The sequence below is a fragment of the Labeo rohita genome, chromosome 15, assembly GCF_022985175.1.
Source record: "Labeo rohita strain BAU-BD-2019 chromosome 15, IGBB_LRoh.1.0, whole genome shotgun sequence".
Lineage (NCBI taxonomy): Eukaryota > Metazoa > Chordata > Actinopteri > Cypriniformes > Cyprinidae > Labeo > Labeo rohita.
This window is the reverse complement of record NC_066883.1, coordinates 16,676,747-16,701,954: the sequence shown is the minus strand read 5'-3', so window position 1 is coordinate 16,701,954 and position 25,208 is coordinate 16,676,747. Positions and strand designations below refer to the sequence as shown.

The 25,208-nt window shown below is 35.6% G+C and overlaps 2 protein-coding genes across 2 annotated transcripts in view; both read right to left on the bottom strand.

Moving 5' to 3' along the window:
* The window catches only part of exoc3l2b (exocyst complex component 3-like 2b), a 46,101-nt gene extending 42,339 nt beyond the window's left edge, over window positions 1-3,762 (bottom strand). The window contains exon 1 of the mRNA XM_051129519.1: window positions 3,590-3,762. The gene's annotated coding sequence lies outside the window, so the exon portion shown is untranslated. The remainder of the gene's footprint in view (window positions 1-3,589) is intronic.
* A 4,837-nt stretch (window positions 3,763-8,599) lies between these two features.
* On the bottom strand, window positions 8,600-24,731 carry ppp1r14ab (protein phosphatase 1, regulatory (inhibitor) subunit 14Ab). Its single transcript, XM_051128491.1, has 4 exons — window positions 24,363-24,731; window positions 12,253-12,333; window positions 10,279-10,311; window positions 8,600-9,731 (listed from the first exon to the last, which is right to left on the bottom strand). The coding sequence occupies exons 1-4, from the start codon at window positions 24,591-24,593 to the stop codon at window positions 9,597-9,599; spliced, it is 480 nt and encodes a 159-aa protein (XP_050984448.1). The 5' UTR covers window positions 24,594-24,731; the 3' UTR covers window positions 8,600-9,596.
* Between the last annotated feature and the right edge of the window lie 477 nt (window positions 24,732-25,208).

Genomic DNA, 25,208 nt, shown 5'->3' with positions numbered 1-25,208 from the left:
CTATTATTTATGTATTATTATTTTATATCTATATATTTATTTAATATAAAGTGTAAAGTATAGTATATTTTTATAGTAAAATATAATAATCAAATAATGTATTATAATAATTAATTCATTAAGAATACAGATACACGTGTATTTATTTCTTTAGATTGTATATTTTTTAAGATTTGTATATTATAATTTTTATTTATTATTAAATCTCGTCTTAAAATTACATAATTTACACTTTTAAAATCCACAAAACTTGTGTATTTGAACGAGACATTTATATATATATATATATATATATATATACTGTAAAAATAGTATAATTATATCATTTAAACTATTTTAAAATGTGTTTAAATAAGGACATTACAACTCCTTTTAAAAGAACCTCAAATATCTGTTTGTTGCTTGTACAATCTTTACTGTCATTACAGTAAAACACACTATTCCTGGTTTCTCTCCTAAAGTGTTGTGCTCATATCCCTGTTTGTCACCACTATTATGCAACTTCTCACTGGCACCTGAATGAGGGGTCAGCAGGGGATGGTCCAATCACAGCCTGCCTGCATCCTGCAATGCTGCTCCATATGGACCACAGGAAAAGCCCTCTGCATCTGTGCTGAGAGAAGGGCTCTAAGTCATGCCACTAGAACAGCAGCTCTGACCACAGCGGGCAATCAGCCGCAGCCTTACTGACACGCTCCAGCGCGGTGGATGCCAACAGAGGAACAGGGGTCATCCTTTATAGGACCCGTTTTAGCTGGTAGCATCCTGGTTCCGTTTCGCTGTAATGTGGGCATCTGCAAACGGGAATGGACTGGGAGGACGTCACAAGTGTAACCTTTTACATTGAGCGGGTCAGGTTAAAGCTAATTTAAGAGGTTTGCGGGGAAGATATCAGTCAGCGTGTGAGGAAGGATTGATTATGGCATGGCTTTGTCTATCCCAGGGTTTTACGGTCGTCACGTTATCGCTGTTCATGTGTTTTCTGTCATCAGCACTGTCTGTTTACTCCTGGCGCAGGTGTTGTTTTCATTCACTTGTACACTTTCAGAAAAAAGGCGCAAAAGCTGTCGCTGGGGCGAAGGTCAATCGAGGTACATATCAGTAAAAAATACATATTAGTATTAGTAGTAATGATGTTATGTATTAGTACCTTTTGAAATGGACAGCTTTTGTAATTTTTTCAGTCTGTATAATGCTGATTGTAGTATTCTAACCTGATGTTATGCCAGCTGGATTGTGTATTAAATGCATGACTCTGATTTTTAATGTTTTTTTAAAGACGTTTCTTATGCTCATCCAGAAAAAACAGTAATATTTTGAAATATTATTTCAATGTAAAACTCGCATCCTTCAGAAATCATTCTAATATGCTGCTTTATTTTCAATGTTGCTGTTTAATATTTTAAACCTATGATACTTTTTTCAGGATTCTTCAATAAATAAAGAGTTTAAACGAACAGCAGCTATTTAAAATAGATTTTTTTTCTATTTAAACTACCATTTAAAAAAATGTGGTCAGTAAATTTTTATTCTTTCGAAAGAAGTTTTGAAAGAAACTAATACTTTTATTCAGCAAGGATGTGTTAAATTGATAAAAAGTGATAGCAAAGACTCATATTGTTAGATAAGATTTCTATTTTGAATAAATGCTGTTCTTTGTATTTTTTATTCATCAAAGAATCCTGAAAACAAAAAACACAGGTTCCAAAAAAGTATCACAACTGTTTCCAACATTGATAATAAAAGTAATAAATCGGCATATTAGAATGATTTCTGAAGGATCATGTGACGCTGATGACTGGAGTAATGATAATGAAAATTCAGCTTTGCATCACAGGAATAAATTTTATTTTAAAATATATTAAAATTGAAAACCATTATTTTAAACTGTAATAATATTTCACAATTTTACGTTATTTTTTTCTTCTTCTTTGAACGGCAGTGTATAATTCATTCTGCTTTAACAGAACGTAAAAAACAGCTTTTTTTTTAATTAAAAAAAAATGGCAATATATATATATATACGAATTACCATATTATAATACTGTATTATAAAGTATTTATTTATTTATAAAATATCATTTCCACAAACTCATATATTCTGGTAAAAATACAATTATTATAAATGTGCATAAAATACTATGTGTAAAATATTTACTTCACGTTATTAATTAATTAATTTATTTAAGACCATTATATTCTGGTAAAAAAAAAAAAAAACAATAATTATAAATATGTATAAAATATTATGTGTAAAATACTTACTTTCTATTATTTATTATATTATTTATCAGTTATTATTTTATATTTATTTATTTATTTATAAAGTATCGTCTTACAAGGTATTTATTTTTGTATACAATATAATTTATAAATACATACGGTAAAAATACAATTATTACGTGTTATTTATTTAGACCCATATATACTAGTAAAAAGAAAGTTATAAAATATGTATAAATGTTGTGTGTAAAATATTTATTATTTATTCCATTTTTATCTGTTATTATTTTATATCTGTTTATTTATTTGGTTGCTCACATGGAAAAACAAAAACATAAATATGCAAGTTATGATATAAAAATAAAACTCTTATCAGCTACAAAAAGAGAGGAGTGTATAGTGTTTTTCTAATCGAAACTAATATTAGTTTTAATTTAATCATAATTGATTTAATAATTTGTTTTGCTTTCTGCACTGTAGTTTGATCTGGTTTTGTTATATATTGTCAGTTCAATGTTAAATAAAAATATGATGCCAGCTTTATTTTTTACTGATTTTAGCTTTTTAAGTAAGATTATGTGATTTAAATAATTTTAAGACTTATTGAGTTGTGCTGGAAGTTTGCTGATGCCCTCTAGTGGGCCCTGGCCTTTGACTAAGAGCCACCGATCTATGGCATATTTATTTATGAACTGGCAGAAACTAGTCAAATAAAAACCCTCAAAAGAGAACAAAACTACACAGGGTCAAAAAAACATATAAGTCTGACTAATTACTTATTCAAGTAAAATCACACTGTTTTTCACAAAAAGCAGTTTGTGGTAACATGAATATATTTTAATGTTTGATTTTAACGATTTGTTGTTGTTGTTGTTGTTGTTTAACATTTTTTAGTATCAGTTGGGTCACCAAAGTCAAATGAAGTAAAACTAGTTAAAAACCATCTAATTACAAAGACCCATCCTTGATTTCTGTGCACTCTTTTGAGACAAGATGTCCAAAAAAGTGATTTAATAAGAATCAGTACCTGACGCATGTGAACATCATAACATGGGCCATGCTAAATAAATCAAGATGTAATATTCTACAATTAAAAAGCTCAAAGGAGCTTTCCAGTTTCGTATTAATACAAGAAGTGTACACAAAGTGAAGACTGAGGTGTACTTGGCACTAATGTATATTAACGCCACCGAGACCTCAGACACCAGAATAGCCCTCTTCACCCAAGAGAACCAGCTGAACCCCATGACATTCATTTAAACTACTACAACTAAAGTACTAAATGTGCCTCCACCTGTCGTTTCAGCAATTTCGAACCTGTAAAAAATCAAAAAGCCCTGTCAAAGCAGAAAAAGGTTCCTCTTACCTTGTATGGCAGCGATGGTAAATCCCTAAACGTCTCAGAGCAGGGACATCACAGTGTCCCAGAGGTTTCGTATCTGTGTATGTGTTTGTGTGTTAGTTTATCAGGCAATGACTGTAAGTGTCCGACTCGGAGAGTAACTCACTGTACATGTGCTGTCGTCCAACTGAAAGCACGTCTGAAGCCCGGGACTAGCTATGGTCACTTCCTGAGTTGTTTTGGAGCGCAAAAGACGATGCTTTTTCCTCAGGAAGCCGGCCATCCCCTTTCCTTTCCACCAGCTCTGAGCTTCCCCCACCACCTCTTGGGCCTCTGGGATCATGGGCACTATGACTCCACTAATTACTCCGGGAGGCGTGGATGCAGTACAGTATTTTCTGTTTATTTCTTAAATCGACTGGCGTGGATATGTGTGCTTCTGACTAACGTGATGGGTCATCACTGGTGTGTGGCGTCAGGGAAGCGGTCCTGAGTGTGTAGGAGTCCTCCGTCCCGCTCGGCTTTTGTCTGAAGCGTGTTTGTTGATGCTGACCGTCCTAGCACATCTGAAGGTGTTTTCCCAACTGTGGGTTGAAATAAGCAGGGCAGACTGTGCCCGGGTCAATGAGTGCACCTGCGCCGTCTCTGCGTGGGGTAGTTTGTTTGTTTTCTTACAGCATTGTATTAGACCCACGGATCTATAGAGGCTTTGATCGGCACTGTGGTAATCAGTGCTATTTATGTTGTTTACATCATAGGAACAAGCTTGACTTTGGTGCTTGAAAGAATTCGCACAGCTCTATCTGAAAAACAATGTTTCGTTTGGTTTCTTTTTTTTTCTTTGTTGACAAGCCTCACCGTTAACATGGTATGTTTCTGATATAGCCTGTGTTTACAAGATGTTAACTTTGTACTGGGTTTAAACTTCCATTCATGTGTTTCCATCTTTTAACAACAATACAGCTGATTGATTGAATTGGCTGACTAGTTGTTTTAGGAAAGCTGAATAGAGCTGCTACTGAATGCCAGCGTCCGTGAATGAAACTATTACAGTGAAGGTATTAAATTATAAACCATCTTCTGCGCTGATTTTAATCTTAAATGGTTTGTAGTCAAGTGAAAAACATATTTATGTTAAATAATCACATAAGCAATAGCTTGTGTAACCACAAGATCTTAAAACAGGTTCTTGTTATGCACAGATGCATTACTGCCCTCTGCTGTCTTTTTGAGGTCACGCTGAGAAGATTTCTTTACAGGACAGCTGATCATATTTTGTTAGATAGATATATCCATAATTTTAGCAGAATTTATGAAAATTTCTCAGTTTATTCTAAAATTCACAAATCTGTCATTATGTGTGTGAATTTAAAAGGTAGAAAATGAAACCTGGAAAATCAAATACAAGCATTACATCATTTACTATTTACATTTACAGCCATGGTCATGGTTACAGTCACTGGTACTCACATGTTTGTTTGTTTTTTGATGTTGTTTGCATTGGAACAACAAAACACACACACACACACACACAAAAAAACAGAGAAAAAAAGTCAAATCTGGTACAATTCCACACAGAACCCAAAAAAATGCACTGGACAAAATTATTGGCACCCTTAACTTAATCACCCTTAATATTTGGTAGCACCCCCTTTGGAAAAAAGAACTGAAATCAGTTGCTTCCTGTAACCATGAATGTGTTTCTTACACCTCTCTACTGGAATTTTGGACCACTCTTCTTTTGCAAACTGCTCTGCTGTAGGTCATTCAGATTTGAAGGATGCCTTCTCCCAACTGCTGTTTTGAGATCTCTCCACAGGTGTTCTGTGGGATTCAGATCTGGACTCATTGCTGGCCATTTCAGAACTCTCCAGCGCTTTGTTTGAACCATTTCTGGGTGTTTTTTTGAAGTGTTTCAGGTCATTGTCCTGCTGGAAGACCCATGACCTCTGGTGGAGTAGTTCATATAGACGCACTGGCTACTATGTTGCGAGCCAAAATTCTTTGGTAATCATGAGATTTCATGATACCGTTCACACAGTGAAGGCATCCAGTGCCAGAAGCAGCAAAGCAACCCCAAAACAACTTTGAACCTCCACCATGCTTGATTGGGACTTTGAAGGCCTCATTTCTTTTCCTGTAAACAGTGCCATGATGCCCTTTACCAAATAGCTCTACTTTTGTCTCATCTGTCCACAGTATGTTCTCCCAGAAGGATTGTGGTTTTTCACATAAGTTTTGGCAAACTCCAGTCTTGCTTTTTGATGCCTTTGTGTCAGCAGTGGTGTCCTCCTGGGTCTCCTACCATAGCGTCCGTTTTTATTCAGATGGCGACGCATAGTGTGAGTTGACACTGTTGTACCCCATGTCTGCAGATCAGCTTGAATCTGTTTGGAAGTTAATCGGGGTTCTTTTTTCCACTATTCGAACAATCCTTCATTGTAATTTTTCATTCATTTTGCTCTTCTGTCCACATCCAGGGAGGTTAGCTACAGAGCCATGGGCTGTAAACCTCTTGATGATATTGCACACAGTGGACACAGGAACATTAAGATCTCTGGAGATGGACTTGTAGTCTTGAGATTGTCCATGTTTTCCCACAATGTTTTCTGTCAAGTCCACACACAACTCTTTACACTTCTTCCTTTTCTCCATGCTCAGTGTGACACACAACACAAAGGTTGAGTCAACTTTTCTCAATTTTAACTGGTTGCAAGTGTGATTATTATATTACCCACACTTGTTACTTGCCACAGGTGTGTCTAAATACAAATTACAGGAGCATCACATGCTTGAAAAGCAATTATTTCTTACCATTTTAACATGGTGCCAATAATTTTGTCCGGTCCATTTTTGAGTTCTGTGTAAAATTTATCAAGTTTGACAAACAAAAACAATAAGTATGTGAATACCAAAACATTTGCAATTGGAACAATTTTCTGAGAGAAGTGTTGCATTTTCTGACAGAATTGCAAGGGTGTCTATATTTTTGGACATGACTGTATGCATATTTAGTACTTTAGTAAACATTCTACATCTAAACATCTAAAACCAGCTACTTCCAGCTTAAACCAGCTAAGACCAGCCAACCAGCTTAGGATGGTTTTAGCTGTTTCAGCAGGGTTGTATAAGCTTGACGTTTAAAAGTTTAGATACAGATTAATTAGTTGTTGATAGTAGGGTATACCTTTATTAACCCCCCGGAGCCGTGTGAGGCACTTTTTATTGATGAGGAGAAACACTCGTCAATGCCGTTCTAAAGCTTGGGAGTGCCAGGATAAAATTTAATATAACTCAGATTGCATTCATCTGAAAGAAGGAAGTCACATACACCTAGGATCCATGGAGGGTGAGTAAATATGCTACAGTAGTGTTGGGTCCTATCATCAGCCTGCGAGATCGCTTATACGTGATATTATCATGCTAATGTATTTAATTATTTACATACTTAGTTTCATTGCCGGAAACCAGCTCCAGCATAAGGCTAAAAGCAGTTTAACATTATCAAAGAACATCATCACTGATTAGCCTATACTGTAAAAAATAAAAAACACAATTTGTTGAGTCAGCTTAAAATAATTTGTTACCCTGCTGCCTTAAAATTGTAAGTTCAATCAACTAAAATAAGTTTATTCAACTTAAAATGTTAAGTTCTAAGTACTAAGTACTAAGTAACTACTTAGATATTTGTGTTTGCTAAACTTAACAGATGGGTAAGTAACCCAGCTGCCTTAAAATTTTAAGTTGATTCAACTCAAATATCTACGTTGTCACTTAGTATAATTTAACATTTCAAGCTGAATAAACTTTTTTTGAGTTGACTGAATTAAAAATTTGAAGGCAGCCAGGTTACAAATTATTTTAAGTTGACTCAACACATTGTTTTTTACAGTGTAGCCTATTCTAGTGCAAGTTTATGCATATTAAAAAACACGTTACAAGTTAAGTTATCTACACTGTATGATGAATAAATCTCTTACCACACACTGCACACGTCAGCAGCGCGTTACAGCTCCGACACGGCAACCAGAGTAGATCGCGGCTTCGGCATGTGTTTTGACCCCCTGTACTGCACACGTCTGCGGCGCATTGCAGCTCTGAGGCGGCCACTCTAGTCAATGCTTGTGTTTATACCCGCCGTGCTGCGGCTAGTTGAAGCGGTTCTCCGCGCTGCATCGCTAAAGTTTGGCTATTCCACCACCTTGTCCCTTCACACCCCCCAACAATTAGAATTTCCGTGGGCGGGATTTAATTTAATGATATTCTAATATACCACGTTGTGACATCATTGCATGTGGAAAACAAAGGTTGTAGTCCAAAGGAGCCGTTCGTTGTAGCTCTTGAAAAGGGATTTTTTAAAAACAAAATATCTCCTTTTGGAGTGGACTTTGAGATTTGTAACTTTGTAGATCTTTTTTATGCCCAAAGATACACACCACACACTGACTAAAGTTCAAAAAGTGAAAAAGCATAATAACTTTAATAAAACACACACACACACACACACACAAAAACCCAACTAAAACCAGCTCATTTAGCAAAAAATAAATAAATTAATTAATAAAATAAAGTAAGCAGCTGAAAGTAGCTTGGTTGGTCTTTTAGCAGGTCTCCCAACTTGACCGGCTAAGACCAGCCTGACTAGCTAACAAGTGGCGAAACCCACTTTAAAACCAGCCTGTGAGACCAGCCAAAGCACCCAACCAGTTTTTTTTTTTTTTTTTCAGTAGCGAACTGTTAGGCTTTGCTATAGCAATACACAGCTTAAATGCACCATATATCTTACTGTACATGAGTTTTCACCCCTCAATGAAAATCTGTGGGATTTTGGACTGTTTTGATAGTCTGGTTTACAAAAACCATAAGTCGGATCAGTTAGAAAAGATATGGCACATCAAGTCAGACCAGCCTAGAGGTCTGACCCGAGTTTGGTGGTTGTAGCTTTAAAGCTCTAAGAGGACTTAGGTGTTCAATTTTGGCTCAGAAGAAGAAGCAGCTTGAAGAGTAGATCAGTAATTAACTGAAGACATACAGTAGATTTATTATTATTTTATTCCACAAAGATATAACGGGCTATATACAGCTTTATTTATTTATGTGTTCTTTAGCTTGAGTGTTTTTGTTTAGTTTAAAATTAGGGGATACCAAAAGATAAATAGCCCGTTATTACATTTTGCTCATTTTCATATCATATAAATACAAAATAAAATGAACAAGTGAAACAAGCAAGTGAAAACAGTTAATAACAAAAAAGCTTGGTAAGAAAAAATTGCTGGCAGTCTGTCACTGTACAAACAAACATAGCAAAGCATTATACAAACTAAAATACAGAGCTAGAAAAGGAAAACTTAAGATTTCCTTGTGAAGTCTTGTTTAAACATAGTAGTTCATATAGTAGCAGCAAACATATTAACAATACCTCATAATCCTTCATTTCTACTGGGAAAAAGCTTAAACTGTCAGTTTTAATGAAGCATATTAAATTCAGCACTGATATTCAAGCTTTTTTTTTGAAAAATAATTAAATCCTACAAAATCTAACCACAGACATAAATAACACAACAGGGAATGACCGTAACTGATTTGATCTAAAAAAACACCTTGCCAAAAATCTTTGGTCCATTCGTGAAAAATTCATGGGTTCAGCATAATCTAAAAAAACTAAACAAAAATATCCTTCACATAGGTCAAAACCATTTCTCAGGTGATGTAAAAAAAATTTTAAATCAATAATTATGTTATATTACCGAATAAACCTGACTGTGTTATATCAATGAAAGCAATTTTAAGAGATCAGGAAGAAATAATTCTTTAAATCTAAAATCTTTGAAATGTTCAAAATAATAAAGACAACTTGTCACAGGTCCATGCAGTGGTCAGTCACTTTTTACATAAATATTTTTATAGGGTTTTTCTTGTTTTGTTTTGTTACTTGACAAATTAAAGACAGCAATATGTGCTGATGAGCCTTGATATGAAGTGGTTTTGATGCAGGAGACTAAAAAGCTGTTGAAGTTTGAAGAGATGCTGCTCAGTGTCTTTCAGCGTCAGGAGAGCCCTGGCGATCAGGGAAGATGTGAAGCTGGGGATGTTCAATCCCATTATTGTGAAGATCTTCTTGTTTCTGCAAACCGTGAAGTTTATTCACCAATTCTGTGATGAAGACCTGATAAAAAGGAGGAGAAAGGCACATCAGCATCAGAAGAATCTTTAAAGACATGACGAAATGTGTCAGCAGTATCTTAATGAAAACAACACAACTTCTTCAAGTTTGTCAACAGAGGGCAGCAGAGGACAATGCAATGGTTGTAGTCCAGATGTATAAGTTTTAGCTGGTTAGCACAGCCCATTTAGCCCCTGCTGGTGGTTGTTGTAGCTACATCATCTGGCTAAGCATTCTGTAAAAACATTTTCATTTTTTTCCCCAATTTTTTAGGTATTATCTCATACAAACATGTTTTGATAAAGATTTTTGTCTATTCATTAACATGGTAAGTCACCATTTCCGGCAGTGTGGCAGTGAATCACTTTTATGTCTACAATAAACTCAAACATTTACAGGGGGTTATTTAGTTAAAGACAAAACATTAAAACTATGTGTAGAAATGGACAACACAGCTTTGTTTGAAATGAAATATCATGTTTATTTCCTGTTGTGCAATAGAATGATAACATATGAACAGCAGAAGGGAGTGAACGGTAGGTAAACTTACTTCTGTGTTGTTACCGCAGGTATGAAGGATGTCCTATGAGAAACAGAAATGAAGAGATTTAATAAACAGCATGACAGATCTTATCCCTGCTGAAAATTAATTTGGATGGTTGGATGGTTAATGCTGGTTTGATTCTGTTTTTGCTATCAAAGAGATCTTACAAGTTAAAGGAATAGTTCATTAAAGAGATCATCACATGAGAAATCAAATTTGCTTTCTTTTTTTGGCCATATAGAGGTGCATCTCAATAAATAAGAATGTAAAACTTGTGTATTAAATAAATTCAATGCACACAGACTGAAGTAGTTTAAGTCTTTGGTTCTTTTATTTGTGATGATTTTGGCTCACATTTAATAAAAACCCACCAATTCACTATCTCAACAAATTAGAATATGGTGACATGCCAATCAGCTAATCAACTCACCTGCAAAGGTTTCCTGAGCCTTCAAAATGTTCTCTCAGTTTGGTTCACTAGGCTACACAATCATGGGGAAGACTGCTGATCTGACAGTTGTCCAGAAAACAATCATTGACACCCTTCACAAGGAGGGTAAGACACAAACATTCATTGCCAAAGAAGCTGGCTGTTCACAGAGTGCTGTATCCAAGCATGTTAACAGAAAGTTGAGTGGAAGGAAAAAGTGTGGAAGAAAAAGATGCACAACCAACCGAGAGAACCGCAGCCTTGAGAGGCTTGTCAAGCAAAATCGATTCAAGAATTTGGGTGAACTTCACAAGGAATGGACTGAGGCTGGGGTCAAGGCATCAAGAGCCACCACACACAGACGTGTCAAGGAATTTGGCTACAGTTGTCGTATTCCTCTTGTTAAGCCACTGCTGAACCACAGAAAACGTCAGAGGCGTCTTACCTGGGCTAAGGAGAAGAAGAAATTGACTGTTGCTCAGTGGTCCGAAGACTTCTTTTTCAGATGAGAGCAAGTTTTGTATTTCATTTGGAAACCAAGGTCCTAGAGTCTGGAGGAAGGGTGGAGAAGCTCATAGCCCAAGTTGCTGAAGTCCAGTGTTAAGTTTCCACAGTCTGTGATGATTTGGGGTGCAATGTCATCTGCTGGTGTTGGTCCACTGTGTTTTTGGAAAACCAAAGTCACTGCACACGTTTACCAAGAAATTTTAGAGCACTTCATGCTTCCTTTCTGCTGACCAGCTTTTTAAAGATGCTGATTTCATTTTCCAACAGGATTTGGCACATTGCCAAAAGCACCAAAAGTTGGTTAAATGACCATGGTTTTGCTGTACTTGACTGGCCAGCAAACTCACCAGACCTAAACCCCATAGAGAATCTATAGGGTATTGTCAAGAGGAAAATGAGAAACAAGAGACCAAACAATGCAGATGACCTGAAGGCCACTGTCAAAGAAACTTGGGCTTCCATACCACCTCAGCAGTGCCACAGACTGATCACCTCCATGCCACGCCGGACTGAGGCAGTAATTAAAGCAAAAGGAGCCCCTACCAAGTATTGAGTACATATACAGTAAATGAACATACTTTCCAGAAGGCCAACAATTCACTAAAAATGTTTTTTTTTTGGTCTTATGAAGTATTCTAATTTGTTGAGAGCCAAAATCATCACAATTAAAAGGACCAAAGACTTAAACTACTTCAGTCTGTGTGCATTGAATTTAATACATGAGTTTCACAATTTGAGTTGAATTACTGAAATGAACTTTTCCACAGCATTCTAATTTATTGAGATGCACCTGTATGCAATGTCGCTAGCCAGTCATAATAGTGGCGGATTATTGACTGAAGTCTTAAAGGACCCCTTTAAAATTTATTCATTTTGTTCCAAAACCTTGTGTCGAAACCAAAATAAGAAATTTAAAACAAGATATTGCTCATAAAAGTAGTTTATATGTTTCACTGTGTGAACTGTTCTTTCAAACTGGTTAAATAAACCACATACTGGTGACCAATAGAGTTTCTTCATTAGTAGCTGCAGAATACACATACCTTAAGTTTCTTCGTCCTTTCTTCATCACTCTGTAGATCTAGTAGCTCGTCAATGTTCACTTCCTCTGGCATATCATCTTCCTGTGAGGAGAAAACAGTCATATTTAAGGCCTTTTCATGAAAAGTGGTATGAATGAAAATGTAGTTTCACTTTCTGAGAGTAGGTGACGCATCTGTAAATCAAGAAATATCCAGGTTACTCCGGTACATAATGCGCTGTGCAGCTTTCCGTTTCTGACACCCAGTTGTCATAGAAAAGAAAGGAAGTCAAAGATGTATGTATCAAATTTTCGAGTTTTCAGTTTTCAGTCCTCATCATGTCACAGAAACTGCACTCATTAAAAAATAACAAATGCGACCCTGGACCACAAAACCAGTCTTAAAGGTGCAGTGTTTAACTTTTAGCAGCATCTAGCGGTGCTGCAACCAACAGCTCAGTCCACCGCTCACCCTTCTCTCCATAATTGATATAGATTTTTTTTTAAGTAATGAATGCAAATTAAATTGTGAAATTTTGCAGACACTGTCTATTGTCAAGTGTAGCGATGCATGAAGCACCACTTGATAAACTGTGAATTTGCATGTTAAAAGTTCAAATTTAAATCTGTTGTGACAGTGGGAACATTTGTGGGTAGTATTCCTTATGTGAGATTCCTGAATGCTGAAGACCAGAAATGCAAGACGTTTTGCATTTTGCTGCTACATGTTGTTATACATGTATGTAATAGACTACCAGTCAAAAGTTTTTGAACAGTAACATTTTTTATGTTTTTTAAAGAAGTCTCTTCTGCTCACCAAGCCTGCATTTATTAGATCCGAAGTACAGCAAAAACAGTAAAACTTTTATATTATTACTATCTAAAATAACTATTTGAATATATTTTAAAATGTAATTTATTTCTGTGATTTCAAAGCTGAATTTTCAGTATCATTACTCCAATCTTCAGTGTCACATGATCCTGTAGAATTGATTTGCAATTCAAAAAAACATTTATTATTATTATTAATATTATTATTATCATTTTTTTATTTTTTATTATTATCTCCTCCAAAAGGGGGGCAGATTATAAAAATGAATTCTTTTATTTAGCAAGGATACTTTAAATTGATCAAATGTGATGATAAAGACATTTATAATGTTACAAAAGATTTATTTTTCAGATAAATTCTGTTCTTCTGAACTTTCCATTCATCAGTGAAACCTGAAAAAATTCTACTCATCTGTTTTCAACATAATAATAATAAATGTTTTTTGAGCAGCAAATCAGAATATTAGACTGATTTCTGAAGGATCATGTGACTGGAGTAATGATGCTAAAATTACATTTTTAAATATATTTAAATAGAAAAGTTATTTTAAATAGTACTGTACTGTTTTTGTCTTACTGTTCAAAAACTTTTGACTGGTAGTGTATATATTATGTTTTTTTTTTTCTTAAGTCAAAAGAGTATGATGTCACATATTTCAAAATTTACTTCTGGATCTTTATCCGCTCATTACTGGTAAAAATAAATAAATAAATGCATACATACAAAAAAGCATGCTAAAATATGAGTACATCATGAATGCATTAATTAATAAATACTGCGCACAGAGCGTTAGAGAACAATTATACTTAATCTAGGGCTTAATAAAAGAACTCTTCTAAAAGGAAGAGTTGCATTAAATATGCACATTCAGATGTATTCTCACTTGACTGCCCATCACATAAATCAATGAATCCCCTGCTAAGCTGTCTCTAAATGTTAGAAGTCATACTAAATGAAAACAGTGACAAAATCAGTGGGTGGCATAGCATGCAGGTTCACACAGCCTTATAGATCTTAAATCACACTATTGTCCCCTGCTCTATTCAGCAGCTGTCAATCTAGGCCAGACAGCTGTCACTCAGCACTAATCTATTGTGTGGGAATTAACAAGTCCCGCCTTTCCATTTTATTCAAACCCTCTCAAATACACCTCCAGATAAACCAGACTACTTATTTACAGTACATTTTAAAACCTTAACTGCAGTGGAAAAATCATTTCCTCTAATAGGAAATGGTGTACCTGAAAAACACAATCCATTATTTATGGTGTGCACCTCAGTGTTTTGAAAATGATTTAATTTTCACTTCCCTTTCTATTGTGGCTTGCTGCCTTCAAAAATAAGCCAAGGTCAATTTTCCAGATTCCAGTAAATCATTTACAAAAACAAAACAGGGTTGAAACCTGCCACCCACCAGCAAAGCAGCATGAAACTGCATATTTTCTTTCAATATATGCAAATCTGACAGTTTAACTGACCCCTTGATGACCTTTGTTTTTGGAAAAGTCTGACAAGTACAATTCTTTTTTTCTCACAGAAGACAGAACATCAAACAGGTCAGGAAAAAACACAACAAACATTTTATTTAAAGGAGAAGTCCACTTCCAGAACAACAATTTACAAATAATTTACTCACCCCCTTTTCATCCAAGATGTTCATGTCTTTCTGTCTTCAGTCGTAAAGAAATATATATATATATATATTTTTTTTTTGGCGTTATTTAGAGAGGACAGTGTAGTTGGACGGGAAGCGAAGTGGGTGGGATCGGGAAAGGACCACAAGCCAGGATTTGAACTCAGGTCACCAGCAGCGCAATCGCACTATATGTCGGCGCTAACCGCAAGGCTATTGGCGCTGAATAGAAATTATGGTTTTTAAGGAAAGCATTTCAGGATTTTTCTCCATATAATGGACTTCAATGGTGCCTCTGATTTTGAACTTTCAAAATGCAGTTTAAATGCAGCTTCAAAGGGCTCTAAACGATCCCAGCTGAGGAAGAAGGGTGTTATCTAGTGAAATTATCAGCTATTTTTTTTGAAAAATTTAAATTTGTATACTTTTTAAGCACAAAAGCTTGTGTAGCGTGACCTTTTGGTGTGATTCTATAGTACGTAGCGTCGTGGACGTGCATCCCAGAGCTAGTGTTACACGAGCTTTGGTGCTTAAAAAGTATACAAATTTTAAGTTTTCGAAAAAAATGACCGAACGTTTCACTAGATAAGACCATTATTCCTCGGCTGGGGTTGTTTAGGGCCCTTTGAAGCTGCAATTAAACTGCATTTTGGAAGTTCAAAATCGGGTGCACGAATGAAGTCCGTTATTTGGAGAAAAATACTGCTTTGTTTTCCTTAAAAACCATAATTTCTTTATGACTGAAGAGAGAAAGACGTGAACAAGGGGGTGAGTAAATTATTTGTAAATTGTTGTTCTGGAAGTGGACTTCTCCTTTAAAAAAACTTAGCTGATAATGTACTCATCCTCATCTAAAATGTAGCTGAGTTTATTTCTTCATCAGAACACATTTTGAGATTTCTAAACTGTCACTTTAACACAAAATAATCCATAATATTCATCCTTTCACACCAAAATCCTCCAACATATTTGCATTTTTCTCTTCTGATTCAGACTAGATGACTTTATATTATGGATAAAGGACATGCATTTTGGTGGAAGAAATGTTTTGAAGTTAAAAACACCTTAAAAACACACAGCTTTTCACTTCATTTGACATTAACTGATGGACTGGAGTTATGTGGATTACTTGTGGATTATTGTGATGTTTATATCAGGATGGATTCTCATTCTGACGGCACCCATTCACTGCAGAGGATCGATTGGTGAGCAAGCGATGACAAATAGAAACTCATCTACATCTTGGATTAGCAAATTTTCATTTTTGGGTCACCTATTCCTTGGATGAACTTTTGCATTCATTGATTTGTATTATGAAAAAAACAAAACTAAGATTAAATTCAAACTGAACAGATCTGGTATGACCAAAACTAACTCACAACATAGTATAGACAAAGCTCTAAACTGTCACCAGTATGGTGTTTATATCCACATAGCAGGTTAAGAGCTGGTCATGCAAGCCAGAGTGTTTCCTGATAAGGTTATAGATAACAACAGGGAACAGGGTTGGCGTGGGAGAACTTTCAAAATCCTGAAACTAACACCACTGTTGAAAGGTCAGTAAGAGAAAGATCCAAGCTGAAAGCCCTACCAGGGCATCAGTGACCTTTCTTTTAACTCCAAATGCCACTGAAATGCTGTGAAACAAACATAACCCTTCACATGCTGAAAGTACAGAGCAAACCCTCAGTAACTGAAAGTTTGTGCCTTTGCTTTCGATTGGTTCCAAAGCAGAGAAGAATCAATGGAAAGCTGAAAACGAGTGCTCCAATTATTGTTTCCCACAGCAATTCCTTATTAAAATATCTTGAGAATTTATTTGTAAATATTCATGGCGATTTTGGTTGGTCATGGTTTATTTAAAGCGTGTGACACATTTTGGCTTGTCTCTGTAGTAATTCCCCAAAAACTCTGATGAAACATGAGTTCTTTCACCTTTTACTGCATGCATGAGTGCTGAGTGAATCACTCCAACTGGTTTAGCATCATCCAGTCCCCCTGGGCTGTGATTCAGTCTCTATTAATTCCAGGCCAGTAGCTAATGGATAAGAGTGTGTTTTTTGCTTCCTGCAGTCTTTGAGTTGGGCTGATTCTTTTCTTCTGAATTTCCATGTCTTATCAACAGCAGTGACCCTAATTCAAATGTCCATCTCCTGTGGCCTTTTACAAGTATTTGACTGAGAATGTAACTAAAACTCATGAAACAGTATTTCCAAACATTGTGTGTCAAGACAAGTAGTCTGACAAGTAAGTCAAGTCTTTTTTTAAATGTATCACTGGTGTTTTGCTACGGCAAACGTGATAATTGTTATTGCTCATTCCTAGTGCTTGGGATTTTAACAAACCACATGTATTAAACTTACATATAACTTGTTCTGTATGAGCTACAGTTTTGTCCATGCAATGAAAGTCAGTGGGGTTTAATGTCATTTTGGACCCCACTGACTTTCATTGTATGGACAAAAACAGTTGTACATTCTGTTTCAAAGATGTAAGAAAGATTTGGAACAATATGAGGGTAAGAATATGATGACAGAATTTCTATTTTTAGGTGAACTACCAGTTGAATTAAAGATGGGACCCAAACCATATCTAAAGATTACTGACCAGTTGCATAAACCACGTTTTACAAGTTAGTTATCTTATTTTTTTTTATTAGTTACAAAAAAAGAAAAGAAAAGAAAAAAATCTGAATCCTAAAAGACTGATTACTCATTGACTTACTTTGAATTACTCATTGAATTACTGCTGGTTGGTCAGACTAGCTAGTTCTTAAGACTCTTAAGACTTTGCACCATAACCCTGTTGAAAAACCAGCATATGCTGATTATGTATGTTCTGAAGTAGCAGCTGGTTTGAGCTGGTTTAATCTGGTCTTTGGTTGGTCTTAAACCTGAGCTAGTTGCTTAAGACCAGCACCTGACCAGTTTAAACTGACTCTTAACCAACTTATAACCAGCTCAGGACCAGCTTAAACTAGCTCATGACCAACTAAGGACCAGCTCAAACCACCTGCCATGCTTCAAAACATACCTATAACCAGCATATTCTGTTTTTTTGTTTTGTTTTGTTTTGTTTTTTAAACAGGGAAGCCAACACCTAGCTACCACCAAGAACATCCCAGTAACTACATAACACTTAAAAAACACTTGTTCTTGACCATGGAGCCAGGGCCCACTAGAGGGCCTCTGCAAATTTCCCAAGGGGAACTCAGGATGACTCATAGGGATAGTTCACCCAAAAAGAAAATTTTTGACATCATTTACTCACCCCTATGTTGTTTCAAACTTGTATGAGTTCTATTATAAGCAAAAGAAGATATTTTGAAGAATGATAACAACCAGTTGCTGGTAGCCATTGACTTCCATAGTATTTTTTCTATACTATAGATATCAATGGCTAACAGCAACTGTTTGGTTACCATCACTCTTCATAAAATACAATTTTGGAACAAATTCAGGGTGAGTAAATGACAGAAATGTATTTTTTTGGGTGTATCCCTTTAAAATGATTTCAAATAAACCCAAGCATTAGAATAAGCTAAAACAACTAAAGATCAAGTCTATGAAACGATGAGGTAGCCTAATTTTAATAAAAGTGTGATTTCTAGACAAGGAAAAGTCATGTAAAAATCATTATATTAAAACAATGATTAAAAAATAAAATAAAACTTATAATACTGTATTTGGTCACACTTTATTTTAAGGTACAGTTCTTGCTATTAACAAACCATTAACTATGGCTTTTACCTCAATAAACTTCTAATTTGCTGCTTATTAATAGTTAGTAAGGTAGTTGTTAAGTTCAGGTATTGCTTAGTATTAGGGATGTAAAAAAAACTCATGCAGAATAGGTGCTTTATATTTTTTTATACTAATAAACAGCCAAATTGATAATAATAGGCATGCCAATAAGTAACTTGTTAATCGTGAGAATTGTTGCCTACAGTAAAGTGTTACCATATTTATTTTTATAATATTATAAAATTATTTTAAAAAACAAGGGCATTTTTATAACATATATACATTTTTCTAGCACTAAAATATTTTATCTTGTGAGTAAAAAAAAAATGTTTTTTTAATTCTTATTCTTAATATTCATGGAAAATTCATGGGGCCTTCAAATATTGTTGCGGGCAGTGTGGGGCCTTGGAATCACAAAGGTTAAGCACCATAGACTTAAAACTTCTGTAGTTTATTTTTCATGATAAACTACAAATAATACTGCATTCACTAATCTTAAAGGGATAGTTCACCCAAAAATGAAAACTCTGTCATTAACTACTCACCCTCAGGTCGGTCGAAACCCGTAAGACGTTCATCTTCAGAACACAAATGCCGGAAGACATGATTTGGAGGAGAAGAATTATTTATTAAAGTCGTTATTTTTGCTTTCTTTGCACACAGAAAGTATTCTCGTAGCTTTGTAAAATTATGGTTGGATCACTGATGTCACATGGACTGTTTCACAGATTTCCTTACTACGTTTATGGGCCTGGGAACATCTCAGTTGCATTGCTGTCTATGCAGGGTCAGAAAGCTTTCGGATTTCATCAAAAATATCTTAATTTGTGTTCTGAAGATGAACGAAGGTCTTACGGGTTTGGAACGACAAGTTGGTGAGTAATCAATGACAGAATTAAAATTTATGTGTGAACTATCCTTTTAAGTGCTATAGATAATCTCTGATGGAGTGCTACAGTAGCATTTCAGCGCCTCTCACATCAACTCAATCCAACCAGAGTAAAATGTCAGATCATTTGTGCATCATCTGCCTCTGGGACTCCATAAACTGTTATGTAATGGTACGCCATTCCACATTAAAGGCAAAAGTGCATAACACAGGCTGACATGGTTTAACCCAACTAATTACATTACATGCCTTTGATGGAATTGTTATCATTTATTTAATGCGCAAAAAAAATAAAAAAACTTTTTCCACAAGAAACAAGTATGTTATTCTTCAAATATTTGTGCATCCAGAATACATGATTTAATGCGGCCTGTGGTTATTAGTGACCTCTTTGCAAGCTGACCATATTAGGAACAAGAACCCAGCTGCAGGTCAACTCTGAAATGTAATATTGTTTATAAACATTCCAAACATGGATCTAAGTTTCTTACATCTGCTGTTTTGCTTTTTGCTCCTTGCAGTGCTGATATAAGCACTTTGGTTGAATACATCCAGGTGCAATCAGTTTCTGATCATCATTCCCATGGGAATGGAGCTAGCATAAAAACGCAGATGTTACCGCATTACCACTTCTCAAACTAAACTGATAATGTACAGCAAAATGTAAAAAATGCATCCTACACTGTTTGTTGAGTCAACTTAAAATAATTTGTTACCCGGCTGCCTTAAAATTTTAAGTTCAGTCAACTAAAAAAAAAAAGTTTATTCAACTTGAAATGTTAAGTTGTACTAAGTGACAACTTACATATTTGAGTTGATTTACCTTAAAATTTTAAGGCAGCTGGGTTACTTACCCAGCTTTTAAGTTTAACAAACAAAAATATCTAAGTTGTCACTTAGTACAACTTAAAATTTCAAGTTGACTAAACTTATTTGAGTTGACTGAACTTAAAATTTTTAAGGCAGCAGGGTAACAAAATATTTTAAGCTGACTTAACAAATTGTGTTTTTTGTTTTTTTACAGTGTATGCATTTAATGTGTAACATTTGTGTCCTTTATTATGAATACCACAATAAATTCCAGCTAATGCTTGCTAGCTAATGCTAAACTTCTCAACTGTACTTAGATCAAACGGCGACCCAACATGGTTCCAACCAGTATTTAATTCAGTCTGGGTTTTCTTTTACCTTCCATTTCAAAGTACACGACCATGTTAGCATGTGCCTAATTTGGCTATCCTATACCAAACGACAGATTCATTTGCATCAAAATACCACAAAATATGAGTGAATACATAACCTCTGACATCAACAACAATACATGTGAAAAGTTTTTTTTTTTTCTTTTATCAGCCTGTTTATAGTATTTAGCTTTGTTTTATCCATAACTCTATCAGGAAAGACTCATTTTAGCTCAGTTTAGAACAACTGCTGTTAACTATTACTCATTTTTGGATTACAAATTGGATATGTCACCTCTCTGATACAAAGTGTTGTGACTCTAGGTAAACCGGCCTCTGGACTACAAATAAACATGAATCTGACCACTACGGGACTCTAATCTAGGCTTTTTTATTAAAGGAGAAGTCCACTTCCAGAATGAAATTGTACTGATAATTTACTCACCCCCTTTCTTTCTTCAATCAATAAGATGTTCATGTCTTTCTTTCTTCAGTCAATAAGAAATTATGTTTTTTGAGGAAAACATTACAGGTAGTTTCTCCATATAGTGGACTTCAGTGGTGCCCCCAAGTTTGAACTTCCAAAATGCAGTTTAAATGCAGCTTCAAAGGGCTATAAATGATCGCAGCTGAGGAAGAAGGGTCTTATCTAGAGAAAACAAGAAACAAACTGACAATCTATATACTTTTTAACCTTGAATGCTCATCTCGTCTCTGCAATGCGCATGTGTAGTCGGGTCAATACAGTTAGGGTACGTTGAAAAACTCCCGTCTCGTTTTCTTCTTCAACGTCAAAATCGTCCTACATTGCTGTTTTACCATTTTTTTGTAAAGGGTGTTTGATCTTCTGTGTCTGTTTACTTCTTAAACATTGGGTCGGTACTTCTGCAGTGATGTAGGATGATTTTGAAGTTGGGGAAGAAAATGAGATGGGAGTTTTTTGACATACCCTAACTGTCTTGAAGTTCACGCAGACTTAGACAAGCCGGGCGTTTGAGGTTAAAAAGTATATAAATTGTCAATTTGTTTCAAAAATGACCGTTTTGCTAGATAAGACCCTTCTTCCTCAGCTGGGATTGTTTAGAACCATGTGAAGCTGCATTTAAACTGCATTTTGGAAGTTCAAACTTGGGGGCACCATAGAAGTCCATTATATGGAGATAATTCTTATCGACTGAAGAAAGAAAGACACGAACACCTTGGATGACAAGGGGGTGAGTAAAGTATCTGTAAATTTTTGTTCTGGTCTTTGATAGAGCAGAGGACTAATGGTCCTGCTTAATGGGGCTTGGGATGCCCTGTCCGTGGACCAATTTGTAGCGGGTAGTCGTTTTGCGGGATGGGGGCGGAGGACAGTTTCAGGAAGGCTTTCTTTGTGTGATACAGTGACATATGGGGTCTTCATGTCTACAGCCCCCATCCCCCTCACATAAGAAACACCCCATGAGACAAATATACCATCAATCAATCTCAGGACCATAAGAGCAGGACGTAGTTGAGCCTGCTGCCGACAGGAAATGAAGGGGGGGATCTGATTACAGCCTCAGTGGGGGCTGTTTCTTTTTAGCACCAGCATCACATCATAAAGATGACTGGTGGGATTCGTTCTAGTCATCATGTATTCTTAAAAAACAGTAAAAGTTGTAACTGGGGTGGTACCCTTTCAGAAGGTACCACTTTAAAATATGTACACTTTAGGCGCAAATACATACCTTCTAGCTACTATTATATACCCTTTAGGAGTAAATAACATACAAAGATGTACCTTTTAAAAGATAATATCCCAGTGACAGCTTTTGTACCTTTTTTCTCTGAGATTGTGTGATATAATGGCATGCTAGTGTGTACTTTTTATGGTGCATTTAAACAAATTAAAAAAAGAAAAATTATTATTTGAAGTTTTAAATAAAACAGATTATTAGAGTGAGTTTTACAACATTCTACTTCATGTTTGTCACATAAATGTCATTTTTATTCAATGCTGTTTCTTATTTCAGTGTATAATTTAAGACCCTAGACCCAATTTAAAAATAAAAAAGAAGATTTACATGACAAAAAAAGAGAGAGATTAAAATATGCTACTTTAATTAGTAGCAGGCAAATTGGGAAATACACAGGATGTGAAACATACTGCTTAAAACCACTGATTATAGATGTTGAAACTAAATGTGCTGCAACACCCCGCAGTACCCTACAAAATTTCATAAGCGCCTTCCAGTGTCAGAGCTCAAGCATCTCTATCCACACGTCCACCATCACAAACCCCAGTGACTGTAAATGTTTACTGTTTTCCAGATGCCTTCTGGCATCTCTCCATGTAAGGCAGCAAATGCAACAACAAGTCTTGACCGCATCTTTAAACATTTAAGATCGCCCCTCTGATTTGTTGCTTATGGGAAATTCCCCTTTGTCCTAAAATACCCCAAGATACAGGAATGTGAGCTAATTAGATATAAATTGTTACTTTTCTGCATATCAGACATGTTAACTTGTCTTGGGCATGTCTAGTTGTTCAAGCCTCCAAGGAGAACAGGACAAGTAGCCTGGCTACTTAGGTTGGCTAACTATGTGTGCTAAATCAGCAAAATTAAACTATAAAGACAAATTAAAGATGCAAATCCCATGTCAAAGTGTGAGGTAAAAATCTTACTTTTGTGGTCTTAAAAATATAGTGCACCCCGAAATGAAAATTCGTCATTAATTACTCACCCTCATGTCAGTCCAAAACCGTAATTTATCACAAATTAAGATATAAGATACTCGGATTTAATCAAAAATATCTTAAATTGTGTTCTGAAGATGAACAAAGGTCTTATGGGTTTGGAACGACATGAGTTTTCACTTTCGGGTGAACTATCCCTTTAAATAAAAATTCACCAAGAAAAATTACATAGTTAATTTAGGCATGACTACCCTTGTTTTATGACAAGATTTTAAAGAATTTAATAGTGATTTTTCACCCTACTGATGGAAACAAAAGAGAAGAAAGTAATAATTAAAAAATAGTACTGAATTCACATCCTGTACGGTTGTCAAAATATTTACATTATATATTATTTTAGTAAGGAGGAGCAATGATGGTCATGTAAGCGATATATATAGGAAAAGAGAGGGAGAGAGTATAAATACAAATACTAGCTTGCTAGCTTGTATAATACACAAACACACGTATATATAGCCTACATAAATACAGAAAAAATATATAGAATGCAGTGCTATAAAATGAAAATTATATATATATATATATATATAAAACCGCCTATAATAACACAGTAAATGTTGGTATCAGTTGTCATTGTTTACATATATATTCATGAAGGACACAATAGGCTGTGGTTTCGTGGAATGCCCCAATAAAAGGTTCACGCCCTTTATGAATAAACGTGGGGAATAATCACTGATTTGCACATGAAAAGGGACTCAGTCAAACATTATTTCGAAACTTACTTGAGGAATGAAAATCCTTTATAGCATTTTACCATCTTTGCCATCAGACAATTTACATTCCATTTTATTCAAATGGTGTGACACCTGCTTCACAATTGGAACACGTAGACTATTAGGTGCACATTTCCACGTGGATAGTGATATTTTAAATCTAACTCCCGCTTATAGAAACTTCAATCATTATTAAATAGCCTATTATTGCGTCTTACCAAATAATTATTTCTCCTGACAGCGTAGACATATTATCAGCAATCAAGAAGTGATTTATCAGCAACGCCTTTGCTGCTGCCAGGTCATTAAAAAAAATCACAGAAATTATATGAAAATTCTTCATATTCCATTTATATTTTATTTATCACATTTTATTCTACTCGTGTAATTTTATTCTTGGTTTACAAGAGGACTCACCCTTCCCAAATACAGCTCGTCAAGTCCACAATCTATCCACTTTTCCACATCCAGGCGCCTTTGGAGTTCCTTTCTGTTATATTTTACGGTGACTCGTGCTTGTCTCTTCTGCACGCTCAGTCCAGCTTCCCGGCTGGTACCTCGGTTCGGTGAGTGGATCTTATTGTTATAACGCCTCCCCACCCGATTCGCAGCCATCTCCAGACTGACCCTTCGGATGGACACTTGCATACAAATGATTGATCAGGAGTCTGGCGGAGTAGGTGCGCTGCTCCGGCACGAGGGACCGCTGACAGCTCCAGAGTGCGGCGGACCTCAGGGTCCTAGCGCTGCCATGTTACAACCTTACGAACACTCGAGGTCTTGCGACCACCAGAGGCCAGCAAGGAGGTGCTACAGTGTTTGGGGTTAGAGAAAATAGTACAAAATTCACTTTTGCTCAGAGAAATGTTACTCTCAACTGCTGATGAAAACATCACAATAATCCACAATAACGTCAATCCATTAATTTGTGAAGTGAAAAGCTGCACGTAAAATCGAATTAGTTCGGCTTACTTAAAAAAAAGCATGCAAACCGATTGCCTTAAAAAAAACCCTAGGTGAAATAGTTATAGCATGTTGTACTGACAAATGCTTAGTATAGTTTACCTACACAAGAGTTCTATTAACTAAAACTGTGCTCTAAAAATTGGCATATTGCATGACTTTGTGTAATGCAAAGTCATCAAAATCTAGAGAAATGTCTGAGGTGGTCAGCGGGGTACAGTTGAGACACAGTGTATCATTTAGTTATTATTTTTATTAGGTTATTGTTTGCATTTGATCTGCTTTATTATTGTTCACTGT

Excerpts from the sequence above, each read along its gene's own strand:
- ppp1r14ab (XM_051128491.1), bottom strand. The coding sequence starts at position 24,593 with ATGCAAGTGTCCATCCGAAGGGTCAGTCTGGAGATGGCTGCGAATCGG. Across the intron at positions 12,334-24,362 it reads ACGAGCTGTATTTGGGAAGG|GAAGATGATATGCCAGAGGA; the intron begins GTGAGTCCTCTT and ends TTCTCCTCACAG. Across the intron at positions 10,312-12,252 it reads AAAGGACGAAGAAACTTAAG|GACATCCTTCATACCTGCGG; the intron begins GTATGTGTATTC and ends TGTTTCTCATAG.